The 17,476-nt window shown below is 45.0% G+C and overlaps 1 protein-coding gene across 4 annotated transcripts in view; it reads left to right on the top strand.

Annotated features, from left to right (window-relative positions):
- The window catches only part of gria1b (glutamate receptor, ionotropic, AMPA 1b), a 163,532-nt gene that overhangs the window by 48,466 nt on the left and 97,590 nt on the right, over window positions 1-17,476 (top strand). For all 4 annotated transcript variants that reach the window (XR_004562544.1, XM_034177629.1, XM_034177628.1 and 1 more), the window contains exons 4-5: window positions 13,120-13,304; window positions 17,033-17,086. Coding sequence is in view for 3 of the 4 variants with exons in the window: in XM_034177629.1 (XP_034033520.1) it covers window positions 13,120-13,304; window positions 17,033-17,086 (239 nt within the window). In the remaining variant the exon portion in view is untranslated. The remainder of the gene's footprint in view (window positions 1-13,119; window positions 13,305-17,032; window positions 17,087-17,476) is intronic.

Genomic DNA, 17,476 nt, shown 5'->3' with positions numbered 1-17,476 from the left:
GTTGTCAGACTTAAGGTGGATGTCTTTGCCACTCTGTATGGATGAAGGATCCCTTGGGTCTCACGCAAATGATTTTGTGCCAAACAAGCAGTTTCTTAGTTGAGGAGTCCATGTTGCTTCCTTGATGTTTAAACGTACGGATTAAATTATATTAGCATTAGCAACAGCTTTGTGTAGCATTTCCTTCAGTGAGGCTTCTCTCAGAGAGGAGATGTTTTGATGGATTCCAGGATTAGTGCCACCAGGTTCTTTGGTCACCAAGTCAATGATAAATATGGGCTTGGTGGCTGCGGTCCAGAATGTGTGAAGTGCCAGAAGGAGAGGATCCATGAGGTAGATGTTTGGGTGGCAGGAAGTATTAGAAAGAATCTGTATAGAAAGTTTTTAACTGATGTTTTTTTAACTGGTGATTTGTTAGTGTTTTATTTTTAATAAATTTGCAAAGGTTTCAACAAAAGAAAAAAACTTTTTTCATTTTGTCATTATGGGGTGTTGTGAGTAGAATTTTGAGAGAAAAAAAATGAATTTACTCCTTTTTTGTAATTAAGCTGTAACATAACAATATGTGGAAAAACTGAAGCTCTGCAAATACTTTCCGGATGCACCATATCCTCCTGCTGAATTCCCAGTTTCACCCTGGTTAAGGCTGGTTCAGGGTTTCAACTCTCATGAGTCTCCGGGTACATGATGTGGGTGTTGCATTCAAAGACTGGCTGGACTCTGATTCCTACGGGAATCTCTTCTCAGGTTTCCATTTCTCTCATTCTGTCTCTTTCTAGGATGAACCTTCCCACATAAGCCACCTTCTACTTTCATGTTTCCTATCTGCGATGTGCTGCTCGTGTCCTTCTGTCTCCTCGTCTCCTCCCCGTGGGATCGGCTGAGTCCTGTGTTGAGTGTCTATTTTCTGCCTGGTTGCTAGTAGAAGAGTCGCTGTAAAAACCTGGATAATGCCTTTAAAACACTCACACAGACACACAGCTGGAAAGTTATTGACCCTGATTCATCCCATAATTATCGCTCTGTCTTGTTGCCATGGCGACAGCCTTGCAGAAAAGCCTGTTCTCTGTACAGTGAATGACGACTGTTGGAAACCAGCGGTAGTTACAGCAAAGTTTGTCCTCTTTGTGTCACACACACAGACAGACAGACTGACTGAGAGACAGACAGACATTCAGAGAGAGAGACAGGCAGGCATTGAGACAGATAGACAGACAAGCAGACACACAGGCAGGCAGACAGACAGACAGACAGACAGACAGACAGGCAAATAGATAGAGACACAGAGAGACAGACCGTCATTGAGTCAGTCAGTCAGGCAAACAGACAGACAGACAGACAGACAGACAGGCAAATAGATAGATACACAGACAGGGAGACAAACTGTCATTGAGTCAGTCAGTCAGGCAAACAGACAGACAGACAGACAGGCAAATAGATAGATAGACAGACAAGCAGACACCCAGGCAGGCAGACAGACAGACAGACAGGCAAATAGATAGATACACAGAGAGACAGACCGTCATTGAGTCAGTCAGTCAGGCAAACAGACAGACAGACAGACAGGCAAATAGATAGATAGACAGACAGAGAGACAAACCGTCATTGAGTCAGTCAGTCAGGCAAACAGACAGACAGACAGACAGGCAAATAGATAGATACACAGAGAGACAGACCATCATTGAGTCAGTCAGTCAGGCAAACAGACAGGCAAATAGATAGATAGACAGACAAGCAGACACCCAGGCAGGCAGACAGACAGACAGACAGGCAAATAGATAGATACACAGACAGACAAATAGATAGATACACAGAGAGACAGACCGTTATTGAGTCAGTCAGTCAGGCAAACAGACAGACAGACAGACAGGCAAATAGATAGATACACAGACAGAGAGACAAACCGTCATTGAGTCAGTCAGTCAGACAGACGAACAGACAGACAGACAGACAGACAGATCCACATGTCCACACACTAAATAAGAAGCTCTCTGTTGAAGATAAACTATTAAAATGCACAGATTATTTTATTTCTTTGTAGTGGACGTGGTGAGACGTGTCCTGGGGGGACATCAGGTTGTTCCAGTCTGATGTGTGCCTACAGTCAGTGTCCAGACGACACTTCTTGTCTGTAGACACCAACTCAAATACTGTGTAGATCTTCTATCAAAGTCCATGTTTTTGGACGGGGGACATTTCAGGTTGTGTTTCCCACTTTGAGACACTTTAACTTTATTACAGTCTGATTATTGTCAAAGTGCCGTTGAGCAAAGCGTTCCTCTTCAGGATGCCAGCTCAGCAGCTCCTAAACATCAGACGGGCTGAGACGTGGTCTCCTGTGGACTCAGGGAGACAGTCTGTCTTTGCGTGTTTTTGGTGTCCCTGCAGTCACGTCGTTGTTCTGCTAACATGCCGCGTCACATGTCACACGCGTGTCCACCTTCACTGACTTTCCAACCTTCATACTGCAGCACACAGAGACGCAGTGGGACGGCCGCTCTGACGCCTTTCTGCTCCAGCCTGCATAGGTTAGGTGAGGTTAACCTAACCTGGATACGTTAGGTTAACCTCACCTAACCTATCCAGTCACTGTAAAGATGCGGGTTTGTGACCAGAGGTCGATTCCCCGCTTGGCCCTCAGGTCAGGACCTTACATTTTTTCCCCTTGTGTAGTTGTGCACTCTGCATGGCAGCACAGTGACATTTCGAGTGTGAATGAGTGAATGTGAGGCATCACTGTAAAACACTTCAGATGGAAAAGCGCTATATGAACGCACTTAAATGACAATAACAACCATTTAGATTTTATGCAATAAATTACATTATTATCACTTCCGAGGGCATCTGTGGAGGTTCGCTTTAGTTTGCATGGACGCTGATACATTATAAGAGCTCACCACTCTCTGCCCCTCTCCTGTCCTCTTACTTCCTCATCACCTCTGTTCCCTTCACCAACAAGCCCATTGAACTCCGCTCCTGTCACCACTCTTTCATGCTTGGGCACACTCTCCACCACCTCATCTAACACACTCCAGAAGTCTTCTTTCTCCTTCATCTCACAACCTACCTGTGGGGCATATGCACTGATGATATTCATCATCACCCCTTCAATTTCCAACTTCACACTCATCACCCTATCAGACACTCGCTTAACCTCCAACACACTTTTAACATACTCTTCCTTTAAAATTACCCAACACCATTTCTCTTCCTGTCCTCACCATGGTACAACAACTTGTACCCACCGCCGATGCTCCTGCTCTTACTTCCCTTCCACTTGGTCTCTTGCACACACAATATGTTTACCTTTCTCTTCTCCATCATATCAGCCAGCTCTCTCCCTTTACCAGTCATACTACCAACATTCAAAGTCCCCACTCTCATTTCGACCCTTCTAGTTTTCTTCTTCTCCCGCTGTTTGTGGAAACATTCTCCTCCTCTTCTTCGTCGTCTTCGCCCAGGAGTAGCCTAATTTCCACCGGCACCCTGTTGGGCAACAGCACCGGTGGCAGACGTTGTTAACCCGGGCCGCGACCGGACCGGTATGGAAATTCGATTCTTAGTCTGCATAGTTGGGTTGGCTTGTTTTACGCCGGATGCCCTTCCTGACGCAACCCTCCTCATTTATCTGGGCTTGGGACTGGCACTCAGAATGTACTGGCTGCACACCCCATGTGGCTGAGTTACAATTCACAAAGCAAATATACAGGAAATTTTGCCGGTGCACAAGACAGGAGGGTTGCAAACGTAGACACCACACCCATCTCTGAATGGAGCCGCACCTCAAACAGAGAGAAAACACAGAATCAGGCACCAGAACGACAACAAATACAGTATAATTTGTCAGCATTAAACATCAAGAAAAACAGAAGATATATGAGGTCTGTCAATAAAGTATAGGTCCTTTTTATTTTTTCAAAAACTATATGGATTTCATTCATATGTTTTTACGTCAGACATGCTTGAACCCTCATGCGCATGCGTGAGTTTTTCAACGCCTGTCGGTGACATCATTCGCCTGTGAGCACTCCTTGTGGGAGGAGTCGTCCAGCCCCTCGTCGGAATTCCTTTGTCTGAGAAGTTGCTGAGAGACTGGCGCTTTGTTTGATCAAAATTTTTTCTAAACCTGTGAGGCACATCGAAGTGGACACGGTTCGAAAAATTCAGCTGGTTTTCGGTGAAAATTTTAACGGCTGATGAGAGATTTTGAGGTGATACTGTTGCTTTAAGGACTTCCCATGGAGCGGGACATTGCGCAGCGCTCCCAGGCGCCGTCGTCAGCCTGTTTCGAGCTGAAAACCTCCACATTTCAGGCTCTATTGATCCAGGACGTCGTGAGAGAACAGAGAAGTTTCAAAAGAAGTTGGTGTCAGCACTTTATCCGGATAGTCCACTGTTAAAGGAGATTTTTTAATGAAAGACGTGCGGACGGATTGCAGCGTCGGCTCGCAGCCGCCGCGATGCTCCGCCACAGGAAAAACACCTCTGTTGGAAGCCTTAAGGACAAGTTGGAACATGCCCAACTGTTAAACAATTTCTCAGATACTCACTCCACTGAAAGCCATCAAAAGCCGCCTGGATTTTACAAATGGTTATCAACACGGAGGTGTTTTTCCTGCGTCCCGACGCGCGGACCTGTCCGCACGTCTTTCATTAAAAAAATCTCCTTTAACAGTGGAATATCCGGATAAAATGCTGAAACTGACTTCTTCTGAAACTTCTCTGTTCTCTCACGACGTCCTGGATCAATAGAGCCTGAAATGTGGAGGTTTTCAGCTTGAAACAGGCTGACGACGGCGCCTGGGAGCGCTGCGCGACGTCCCGCTCCGTGAGAAGTCCTTAAAGCAACAGTATCACCTCAAAATCTCTCATCAGCCGTAAAAATTTTCACCGAACACCAGCTTAATTTTTCGAACCGTGTCCACTTCGATGTGCCTTACAGGTTTAGAAAAAATTTTGATCAAACAAAGCGCCAGTCTCTCAGCAACTTCTCAGACAAAGGAATTCCGACGAGGGGCTGGACGACTCCTCCCACAAGGAGTGCTCACAGGCGGATGACGTCACCGACAGGCGTGGAGAAACTCACGCATGCGCACGAGGGTTCAAGCATGTCTGACGTAAAAACATATGAATGAAATCCATGTAGTTTTGGAAAAAAATAAAAAGGACCTATACTTTATTGACTGCCCTCGTACTAAGGTGATCGCTGGCCACGAGCCCTAAGCTTCACTAAAAGACTCAGAATTTAGATAAAGTTGAGGCCGCAGCATGCTCCGTTTACTAATAAAATGAATTAAAAGAGTAAAAAGCATAGTAACATACTATACCAGTATGCTAGCCATACGAAAGGGAAAATAAGTGCGTCTTAAGTTTGGACTTGAAAGTCTTCACAGAATCTGACTGTTTTATTGATGCAGGAAGATCATTCCACAGAACAGGGGCACGATAAGAGAAAGCTCTGTGAGCCGCAGACTTTTTATTCACCCTAGGGACACAAAGTAGTCCTGCACCCTGAGAACGCAGAGCTCAGGCTGGTACGTAGGGTTTAAGTAGGTCAGCTTGGTAGGCAGGTGCCAGTCCATGAACAATTTTATAGGTTAGAAGCAGAACCTTAAAATCTGATCTCACATTGACAGGAAGCCAGTGAAGAGATGCCAAAATGGGTGTAATGTGGTCAAAGTTTCTGCTTCCTGTCAAACATCTGGCAGCAGCATTTTGAACCAGTTGGTGACCCCTAATGCTGGACTGCAGAAAACCACAAAATAGAACATTGCAGTAGTCCAATCTAGAAAAGACAAACACATGAATCAGGGTCTCAGCATCAGCCAGAGACAGGATGGGATAAATCTTCGCTATATTTCGCAGGTGGAAGAAACCAGTCCTTGTAATATCTCTAATGTGGAGGTCAAAGGACAATGTAGGATCAAAAATTAACTCACTTTGTCAGTGTGATGTTGACACATGAGCCTAAGCTAAGCATTAGCTGGTCAAATTGATGTTGATGTCTCACTGGACCAGGGACCATCATTTCAGTCTATCAGAGTTTAAAAGTAGGAAATTGCTAGACATCCAACTTCTCACTAATGCAAGGCAAACATCTAAGGATTTTTTGTGGATGAGATTACAAGTAGTTATCGGCATGTATAACTGAGTATCATCAGCATAGCAGTGAAAGGTAACCCCAAAATGCCACAATATGTGCTCAAGGGGTGCTATATAAAAGGAGAAAAGCAGGGGGCCTAAGACGGACCCATGTGGAACCCCAAATTTCATGTCACTAAGGTTAGAGGTAGTGTTACTTTACAAAACACAGTGAGAACGACTGGTCAGGTATGACTTCAACCATGCAAGGGCACTCCCAGTAATCCCAAAATGATTCTCCAACCTATCAAGTAGAATATGATGATTCACTGTATCAAACACAGCACTGAGATCTAACAGCACCAGAACCGTCGTGGTGTCCAAATCCATTGCAAGCAGAAGATCATTCACCACTTTAGTGAGAGCCGTCTCTGTGGAGTGATATTTTCTAAAAGCAGATTCCAGTGGCTCAGAAAGATTATTCTCAGTAAGATAGTCCACTAGCTGCTGTGAAACCACTTTTTCCAGAATTTTAGAGCAAAGTGATAGATTTGATATCGGCCAATACAATACATTTCAATACACTAGGGTCAAGATTAGGTTTCTTAAGTAATGGTTTAATCACTGCAGATTTGAAACATTTAGGAACAGATCCAGAAGTTAAAGAAAGGGGGGAGGGGGGTAATAGGGATGGATTGAGGGAGACATGCGTCGTGTGCAGATGAGTTAAATTTCTGTCAGTTTTTGTTCATGTGTGTGTAAAGTCTGATGTTGCTAGGCAACAGCAGGCTGGTGGGGGGGGGGGGGGGGATGTGAAGGGGGAGCTGAATTCCTTCACCAAGCCTGTAGATTCTTCTGGGGGAAGAGCAGGGAATTTGGCCTTCAGGAGCCGATAAGGCTGCCATGTTGATGTCTGGTGGAGAGATACAGAATTCTATTTACTGCACCCCTGACCGGCGAGAGTCCAAATTTCTGAAGAATATTTTCTGGTCCTCAGCAGTACATTCCTTTGCAATGCAGTGATTTGCTCCGAGATTGAATCCATTTTGTGTTTGAGTTCAAGAGTTCATGCAGTCTGAGATTACACAGCATTGCCCAACTCATTAATTATGATGGACTGATGAGGGGACAAAATTCTGGAAGCACCTGTCTTGCTAATATTCCTGTTGGTCAGGGCAGCGCACAAACCAATCAGCACCAAACCTCCCACCACAAAAGCGAATACGAATGAATCCTCAACGTTTTCCACAGAGAGTGGAACCACATGTCACACTCCATTCTCTCAGGCATCGAGAACAAAGCCCGCTGGGTAGGTTCCATCAGGGCACGCAGGGTCCCCAAACCCTGATCTCCTTGTCGAAAACAAATGGTGTCAATGGTGTTGAGAGACCAGCTGATCAATTCCATAGTTAATCCAAATCATAATTTGACGAATCCACAGTCTGGTGAAGCTGGGACTTTGAAGGTCGGAGCAGAGATAGAGAGCAGAAAGGAGGAGCGGAGAGGGGAGGAATGTGACCATCCTTGCCGGAGTCCCAAGCTGAGATACTATCAAATTCTGTAAATCTAGGTAATACCTCAGTAATGGCGCTCACCTCAATAGTAGGGTGTAGTGGCTGGGTTAAAGCATGCTGGGATATGTTTAACCTAATGTCTTCTATTTTCTTCTTGAAGTAATCCAAAAAAACCTTGTGCTGTAAAAGGGGAGCGAACTACAGGTGGTTGTCCATGAATAAGTGTTGCCACCGTGTCGAATAAGAACTTTGTGTTATGCTTGTTTTTGTTGATCAAATCAGAGTAATAGGTCCACTTTGTAGCCAATAATGCATGCTTATAGTCTAAGATAGCATCACGCCACGCAAGGTGGAATACTTCTAATTTTGAACTACGCCATTTCCATTCTAGACCTCTAGCCTTCTGCTTGAGGTCACGCAGGTAATCATTGAACCAAGGTGACTGTGTTTTGGGGGAGCGCGGTTTTAATAAAGGTGGCGCAATCATGTCGTTTTGAACTATCTGTCGTTTAAACTATCCACAAGAATGTTGGTAAGGTTAGACCTGACTTGTGTGAAGCATCTTGAGGCAACTTTGTTGTTATTTGGTGCTATATAAATGAAATAAATAATTAATTATAGACTGTCTACTGATTGGGCATTTTCCAAACATGAAGCTAAGATATCAGACGGTCTACCTTCGAGTTCAGTCATAGTTGAGGAGTTGATGCGTCGCCGCAGTGATAAATAAGGTTGTTGTTCCACTAAACACGGCAGCATAACTGTTAACCTCATATCCGTGAGGAGGGAACAAACCAGTCACGCACAGCGGCCACCTTATCAGGGTCCATCTTAATCTCTCTCTCTCTGTGATTACAAACCCCAGGGAGAAGCTTGAAGGTGCAGTCATATTCTTGGTGGGGCGGTAATGATTTAGCCTTGCTCTTGCTAAATACGAGTGCTAAACCCCTGCGAGATCCATGTTAGAATCCGGCTGAGAATGAACAAATTTAGTCAGGCAGGACCTTTTGCAAGCTGAACCCCAAAACACAATTTCTCCCTTAGACCAATTAAAGTTTGGACTGTGTTGTTGTAACCAGGGGTGCCCCAGAATAAGCGGATGAGTCATATTGTCAAATATGTGAAAAGTGATTAATTCAGAGTGGTTCTTTGACACTGTCATAGAATCGGACTTAGTATGGTGAGTAATACAACCCAATTAATGGCCATCAACAGCACGCACCACCAGAGGGCGTGAGAGCTTAAACAGTGTCAGGTGTAGGGACCTGGCAAGAGAGGACAAAATCAAGTTAGCATCAGAAACGGAATCAATGGGAGATGACAACTTTTCAGGGGACAATTTAGCAGGAATTACTTTTGTGCCGAGGATGGAGTAATAGAATTTGGACTCACCTGTAAGTCAGATTTTGGGTGCATGGTGGCACCTCTGGCCTGATAACTGGTTATCATGTGTCCATGTGTCCACAGTAATATGCAGGGTTTGAGTTTTTGTTTGGTCTTTTGATTTATTGTGTTTTTTGTTCTGTTGGCTAGTTTTCGTATTTCATTGGTTTTGGTTTGTTTATTCTCTTGCTGGGTTTTCTGCTTGGGTCTGTCTGTGTCTGTTTCTCTTGTCTTTCTGTTGGTTTTTGGTTGTGGGTGTTTCTCTCTCTCTGGCCACGCCCTTGTTCTGGTGCTTTCCATGCACACCTGTTTCTGATTTGCTGATTATTTCTTGGGATTATCTAAGGTCACTGTGTGTTTGTCTCTCACCAGTTTGTTGTGCCTTGTGCCTTCATTCCAGCCCTGTTCCTGCGTTGACCATGCAATTTGTCTGATGTTTTTTGTATTGCTGCTTTTTCTGGACTGCTTACTCGTGTACTGACCTCTGCTATCCACCTCAGCAAAGTCTTCTAAAAACCAGAGCTGTTTGTACAAGCTGTGCATTTGGAACCTCATGTCTGGAAAAGATTAAACCACAAGAAAGTAATGAGGATCTTGTCCTCTTCATCCTGTTCCAAGTGTCCACCATATGACCATCCTCCATTGCTGTCAAGAGACCACAGACAACTTCACATTGCAATTTCTTTGTTCTTTGAGGTTTGGAGAATTTGAAGTGATGAGATAAACTTTATTCTGGTCTGATCTCTCCAATCAGTGCGCTGAAGCAGTGGCAGCTGCTGAGGTTGACCAACTCCTTCTGATGGTGTTCGATGCCTGTGCTCTCAATGAGTGCATTATGAGACTGAGTTTTTAGATGTTATCTCAGTCTACACACCAACCACAGTGACTCATGTCTTGCTGAGGGAGATTTGTTAATGTTAGTGATCACTGGCTGCCCCCAAGGAGACACTATGCTGGTCACTGGTGATTTCAGAGCCACCACTGACACTGACAGGGTTGGCCAGAAGGACTGTGTTGGTCCTCATGGATCTGGTAGCCATGGTAAAAACACACCTCAATGCCCAGGGCCTACGGGTTGGTGGATCCTGGCTTCATCGTCCAGAGCAGCACCGCGTGATGTGGTATTATAATACTGATGGTGTTACTGAGGAAATTGATCATGTCCATGGTGGAAGATGCTGTAGAGTTTTGCAGGACTATAGAGTCGATAGAAGTGACCAGATTGTGATCTCTTACAACAGACATGTTGTAGTTTCCCGAAGCTTTCATTTGAAGTTTTACAGGCTGCAACCTTCTCAGTGTCAAAGATTAAATGTAGAAAGACTTGAAGATCAGACTGTTTCATGGGAGTTTGTGCAAAATCTGGCTGAAGCATTAGCAGACATGGACACAGCTAGTGACCAGACCGGAAGGTGGGAATTCTTCCACAACTCGACACCGTATACTTAAGGTCCTTGCCCAAGGGTCCTTATTGATTTTATGGTCTGTCGGGGTTTGAACCCCCTCCTCTGGTCATAAGCCTTTGGTCACCTCTCCATTGTAAAGGTATTCACTGATTTCAGCAGTGACATTCATGTTTGTGAGATCTTGGTCTTTGGGATTGAGAGACAGCTAGGAGGACTGTCAAGAAGTCACGGGACAGAGGTGTGTGGCCATGCTGATAACTGCAGGGGAACAAAGGTCCATTTGTTTTTCGGGTCCTGGTACTTCCTGTCTTACTGTATGGTTGTAAAAGTTAGATGCTAACCAGGGACCTAAGGCCAGATGTCTTCAGTACGGGTCTTTTTGGAGGATCCATGGGTCCTGCTGGAATGACTTTGTGTTCAGTGAATGGTTCCTTCATGATGAGGAGGATCACTGACACTGTGAGGGAACATCAACTCCAACATTCTGGACATGTGGTGCATTTCTGTGGCCATGATCCGGCTCACGGGTCTGTGGTGGTGTGTTCCAAGACATGACCTCACCTGACCTCTTTATTGATGACCTTTATAATGTTTTGACTGTGATCACAAATCTTTATTTCTTTATAAACATGATACCACCAAAGTTCTTTGCTGGACTACAGTTCAGTTCGGCTCCTTTTCAAACATTTACTTTATAATAATTCAATTAAATTGTAATTGTTAATTGGTATTATTTTTGTGTATGTCTTTTTTATTTTCTTATTAAATTATATTTTTTTCTTTTCTATTATTTATGTGTTCAAAATTAATTAATTCCTTCATTCATTCAAGGTTTTGGTCCTTATTCATACCTGTACCCTGGTTTCCCTTTTTTAAATTTCATAAACCTCTTTTAAAATAGACACTGGGTTTCTTTTATTTCTTTCCTTGGTATTTTCACTCTATGACATCACAAAGATCTGGTAGAAAAGGTCATTATGGTGTCTGTCACTGTCATTTTTTTTCTTTGTTCAAACCGATAAAGTTTACTGTCAATCAGACAAAAGGCTTTCTGTAATGTTGCAGGTCACGAACTGAATCATGGCAACAGACAGACAGACAAACAGAGAGAGACAGACAGAGAGAGACACGGACAGGGAGACAGACAGCGAGAGGGAGAGAGAGAGACAGACAGACAGAAAGAGACAGACAGACACAGACAGACAGACAGAAAGAGAGACAGTGAGACAGAGAGAGAGAGAGACAGACACAGACAGACAGACAGACAGAAAGAGACAGACAGTGAGACAGAGAGAGAGAGACAGACACAGACAGACAGACAGACAGACAGAAAGAGACATAGACAGACAGACAGAGAGAGACAGACAGGGAGACAGAGAGAGAGAGAGACAGACACAGACAGACAGACAGAGAGAGAGACAGACATAGACAGACAGACAGGGAGACAGAGAGAGAGACAGACACAGACAGACAGACAGAGAGAGAGGGACAGGGAGACAGAGAGAGAGACAGACACAGACAGACAGAGAGAGAGACAGACGGACAGACAGACAGAGAGAGAGAGGGACAGGGAGACGGAGAGAGAGAGACCGACACAGACACACAGACAGAGAGAGACAGACAGGGAGACAGACAGACAGAGAGAGAGAGAGAGAGAGAGACAGACAGACAGACAGACGGGGAGACAGACAGAGAGAGAGATGTGTTAAAGTATTTGTGGGTGTGTGTTTGTTGGTGTGTCGTGGTCTCTGGGCGTCTGTAGTTTGTCTGTTCCCTGACTCAGCCCTCTGAGGTGTGATGGTGGTTTCTGCTGACGGCTCATCCACAGGCTGACTCAGGTCTTCTTCCTCTCTTTTAATATTGGATTAGAGGACGAGACCTCAGAGAAAGTGTCCAACACATCCTCCCAGATAATCCTCATCAGCTGAGTTTTTTTTTTAAATTATGACATCTCATCACACATAATTATTCAGTCTGTTTCTCGGAGACACAAACCAAAATAAAACCATCATAAGTCTGAAAGATGCTTTTTGAAGTTCAACCCAAGTAAAGTCCAGCCCAGGGCTGCCAGAAAGCATCACGTTAAATTAAATGAAGAAATAAATAGTGCTTGACATTCAGTTTGAGTTTTGCTGTTTCTTCAAATCCGCCTCTCAGTATTTTAAGGATCAGCATCCAGCTGAATGTCACCTTGAAGCTGTTTTCCCACCGTGACACCTGCCAGGTGGTGTTCTGTGGACGGAGGACTGACCATCTTCACCATGTTAGGAGGAGCTGAGTGCATCAGTGTAACGATGACAAGAGAAGTCGTGTGACAGGATGAATGCATCCAGCGTGATGATGTGTAGAAAGAAAAGGAGGGGTCCAAGCACAAACCCCTGAGGTACTCCAGTGGACAAGCACTGTGCCAAAAACTGAGTCGCTGCTTCACAGGGACATGATGCAGTTACCATCCTGGACACAAAGAATACACCTTAATGCCTTGAATCCAACTTGAGGTCTGAGCCCCCCTCATGGGGGTACCAAGGGTCACGGGGTGCCTGAGGTTTTGTTAGTATTGTGTTAATTTTGTAACACAGAGAGCATTTATAATAAACACAGAGTACATGTGACATCACCACGAGTCACCTGCCCCCTACAGGTCACTGTGACAGTGCTGACACAAAAGGAAAACACAGTAATGATATGTTAAATGATTTGTCTGAGGAGTGGATGATCTGGTGCTTCTCTCTCAGGTCTGGCGGTTTTGCAGAGGATCTTGGACACGGCTGCAGAGCGGAGCTGGCAGGTGACGTCTGTTAACTTGGACACGCTGACAGAATCAGCCTTCATCAAGCTGCTGAGTGACCTCGACTACAAGAAGGACTATCAGATCATCATCGACTGTGAGCTCGACCGGCTCAACTCCATCCTCAATCTGGTAAACGCTCAGTACATCAGTAAACCACCATCAGTTAATGACATCCACTAACCTGTGATCACTAAACCAGACTGACATCAGCATAAAAACAACACCTCTAGTCGACTGTGACTATATGATGACTGAAAAAGACTAAGTCCTTGTCCATATGCATCTTGTTCCAGTAGTCAATATCCCCTCAGTGTGTCCTGGTTCCTCAACAAATAACATGGACCTTGTTAACCTGGGTGATGTCCAAGCCGGTAAGGTTTATTTATTTGTGTCTTGCTCATGATTTTGAGGTAGGTTGGAGGAGTAGCATGGGGGGCTGGCTGCCCAGGCAGCCAGCCTCAACCCCCTCAGCCAGCTCATCACAAAGAGCGGCTATGGATATGAATTCAGGAGTGGAGTAACCATCAGCCACCTCCTGTACATGGATGACATCAAGCTGTATGCCAAGAGTGAGTGAGACATTGACTCACTGATCCACCTCACCAGGATCTACAGTCAGGATATCGGGATGTTATTTAGATTGGATAAGTGTGGCTGAATGGTGGCAAAGAGAGGGAAGGTGATTCAGACTGAGGGCGTGGAGGTGGCAGAAGGCAGGATAGTGGACATACAGGACAGGTACAAGTACCTGGGAATCCCACAAGTCAGTGGGAACCATGATGAAGATGCAAGAAGGTCAGCCACAATCAAATACCTCCAGAAGGTAAGAGAGGTGCTGAGAAGACAGCTCAGTGGCAGGAATAAGATCTGCGCCATCAATGCATACATCCTACCAGTCATCAGATACCCAGCTGGATAATAAGCTGGCCACAGAAGAGCTGGATGTCACTGATGTCAAGACACAAAAACTCCTCACAGTCCACGGAGGTTTCCACCCAAAGTCCAGCACCCTGAGACTCTATGAGCAATGCAAGGAGAGAGGGCGAGGATTAGTGAGGGTCAGAGCCACAATCAAGGATGAGACCGCCGAGATCAGCTGCTATGCGTCAGACAGCTGAAGACAGACACTGATAAGGAACAGGAGGAGGAGATATCATGGAGGACCAAGCCTATCCATGGAATGTGCCATCAACCGATAGAGGAAGTGGCTGACACTAAGAAGACCTACCAGTGGCTAGAAAAGGCTGATCTAAAGGACAGCACAGAGGCTCTGATCATGGCAGCACAAGAACAAGTCCTAAGCACCAGATCCATAGAGGCAGGAGTCCACCACAGCCAACAGGACCCAAGTTGCAGGCTGTGCAAATGTGCCCCAGAGACAGTCCAGCACATAGTAGCAGGATACAAGATGAAAGCTGGGACAGCGTACACTGAGCGGCACAACCAAATCTCGGGAACTGTGTACAGGAACATCTGTGCCGCATAAGGATTAGAAGTCCCCGAGTCCCGATGGGAGACGCAACTGAAGGTGGTTAAGAACAACAGGGCTGAGGTCCTGTGGGACAAATTCTAAACAGACAAGCAGCTGCTGCTCAACCAACCAGACATAGTGGTGGTTGACAAGACCACATTTGTGATCAATGTGTCACTCCAAGCTGACAGCAACATCAGAAAGAAGGAGCATGAGAAAATCAAGAACTACCAAGGGCTGAAGAAGCATTTGGAGCAGATGTGGAAGGTAAAGTCCAAAGTGGTCCTACTGGTAATAGGAGCACTAGAAACTGTAACCCCCAGCAGATTGCAGCACAACATTAGAGGTGTCTGTCCAGAAGACTGAAGTCCTAGGAACAGTTAAGCTACTGCACTGAACCTCAAACTCCCAGACCTCTGGTGGAGGACCCAAGTTTGAGGAACACACATACCACCTTCACCGGGGGAAGGATATATCTAAACACACACACACACACACACACACACACACACACACACACACACACACACACACACACACACACACACACACACACACACACACACACACACACACACATGCACACATGGACTAGAACTGTACCTGAAATTCAATTGTACCTGCAGTAATTGTCCACAAAGTGGAGATATTGCCCCATTTCAAGAACCCTGGGACATGATGACTGATGCTTTCAGGTCATTTTCTTATGGTTTGTATGTATCTCATGCTAAATGTGTAGCATCCTGTTGACTAAGCTTTTGTCAATGTATTTTTTATTTTGCTCTTTTCCTGCATCCATCTGCTTTGTGAAGCACGTCTTCACATCTGCTGAGAAGCTCCACCACAGTCTTTTAGAAATCTGTGCGATTGTCAGATTGACGGCTCAGTCATTAACAAGCTTAGCTTCACGTCAGGATGTGATAATATCTGGTGATTTGTGCACTGTGGAGAGCTCAAAGCAAACACATTAACCTAGATGCTTTTCATTTTTTGCCGCTTTGTTTTTTTATTGGCTCTTCATTGGCAGCTGTTTCTTGAACTGTCACTCAAAAAGGTCAAAACTCTGGTATTAAAACTTTGTTTTTTAATCTGCTCCTAAAGAATATATATTTGGTGGAAAAACTGGCAGATAGTGAGGAAAGAACCCTGTGAATTTAATTAGGACATGAAAACGAGACCGTAAGAGATGAAACGAGCCGGCAGATTTGAGGGAAGCCAAACTGTCCAGTCAGCTGCCATCCTTTAAAAATCCGTTTTTCTTTTTTTTCTGTCAGTGTGAAGAGATCAGCTGGTGATGGGTTTGTGAAATACAAGTGAATCACACTTAAACACACATAGAAGCTTTAAAAAATGTGAAAACAAACCAGTTCTCAGCTCGAGTCTCCCATGTGCCTTCTGGCAAACTATACCTGAAATTTAATGTTGCCGTTTTAAGAAAATCCTTCTGTGTTCCACCATGAAGCTGTCTAACTGGAGACATAACACACAGGAGCTGCCAGTCCCAGATAACTCTGAGGGAGTTGTCTGGGTGTCTTGGTGGCTTCCTTCACCAGCCTCCTTCATGCACGGACACTCAGTTTTTGAGAGCTGCTTTCTCCAGACACATTTACCACACAGTACCATACTGTTTGTATTTCTTAAACACTGATAGAAATGAAGTCTAAGAAAATGTTCCTGTATCAGTCAGGATGGCCAGCAGGTGGTGCTGTGCAGTGAAGAAAACGTCACTCCCCAATACTAAAGGACATTGTGGAGACAGACACTAGAGCTTATGAGATTTAGCCTTGTGGTTTGAGTGCCTTCCTCCCATCTGGGGACTCAGTTTGAGCCCAGTGAGGGACGATGCAGGCTACGTGTCCGTCTATTGTCTTATCTCAAGAAACCAGCTGTAAAAGTGACGATTTACTGTAGCTCAATCATGGACATGTCGCTGTATGACAGCATTCTGTTTTGCTGTTTTATAACTTTGGACATTTTGTTCCTAAAGTTCGGGGTTCCAGTCACACTGAGGAGGACCAGGACATCATTTTGAGCAGCGTCTTCCTGTTCAAATGTTCATATCTTCCATGACTGGTGAGGCGGGGGGGGGGGGGGGGGGGGGGGCTTATCTCCTCTGCGGTTTGTCCTGCAGCATCCAGCTGTGTTGGTGAGCGTTCACTGAGGGGCGGGACTCTCTTCCTGTCCTCTGCCATCAGTCCTCGTCTTCCTGTCTGTCCTTTCTTCTGAAGATGATTATTGCTGCCTGATGGGACGAGAGTCTCCTCAGCAGCTGTTTGGAGAACATCTGGAGATGAATGAGTCTGATCGTCATTAGAGAGGTTGAGGACAATGTAATCAGCATCTTATTCATTCATCCATTCACTCATTCTTTCATTCTGTCTTTCAGATCGCGGCTCAGAGGAGAAGCTTGAAGAACTATCACTACATCCTGGCCAATCTGGTGAGCTCCGCCTTATTTGTGGATGAATTCAAACTCCTTCAGCTGATTTTATCGACTTTTTGTTCAGTCTTTTTTTTTTTTTCCTTTTTTTAACCTCGACACAGTGAAACATCCATTGTCCGTCCCTCCAAGATTCACGGAATCTTCTCCTTCAGTTCCTGATGGGTTTAAATTCTGATTGTTTTCTTCATCTAAACACTGTTCATAATTCTACCTCAGAATGTTGATTATTCTGTGACTGCTGGGATCGGCTCCAGCCCCCCCCCCCCCCCCTTAACGATAATCACCACGCGCGTGTCGGTGCTGGTACCAACAAAAGCACAATTTTCCCACAATTTGCTTTTCTGCCATTAGGGGGAGGTGATGGTCTATTGGTTAATCGTTGGGCTT

Source organism: Thalassophryne amazonica, chromosome 9 (genome assembly GCF_902500255.1).
Source record: "Thalassophryne amazonica chromosome 9, fThaAma1.1, whole genome shotgun sequence".
Classification (NCBI taxonomy): domain Eukaryota; kingdom Metazoa; phylum Chordata; class Actinopteri; order Batrachoidiformes; family Batrachoididae; genus Thalassophryne; species Thalassophryne amazonica.
The sequence above is the reverse complement of the archived record's forward strand: the minus strand, read 5'-3'. Positions and strand labels throughout refer to the sequence as shown.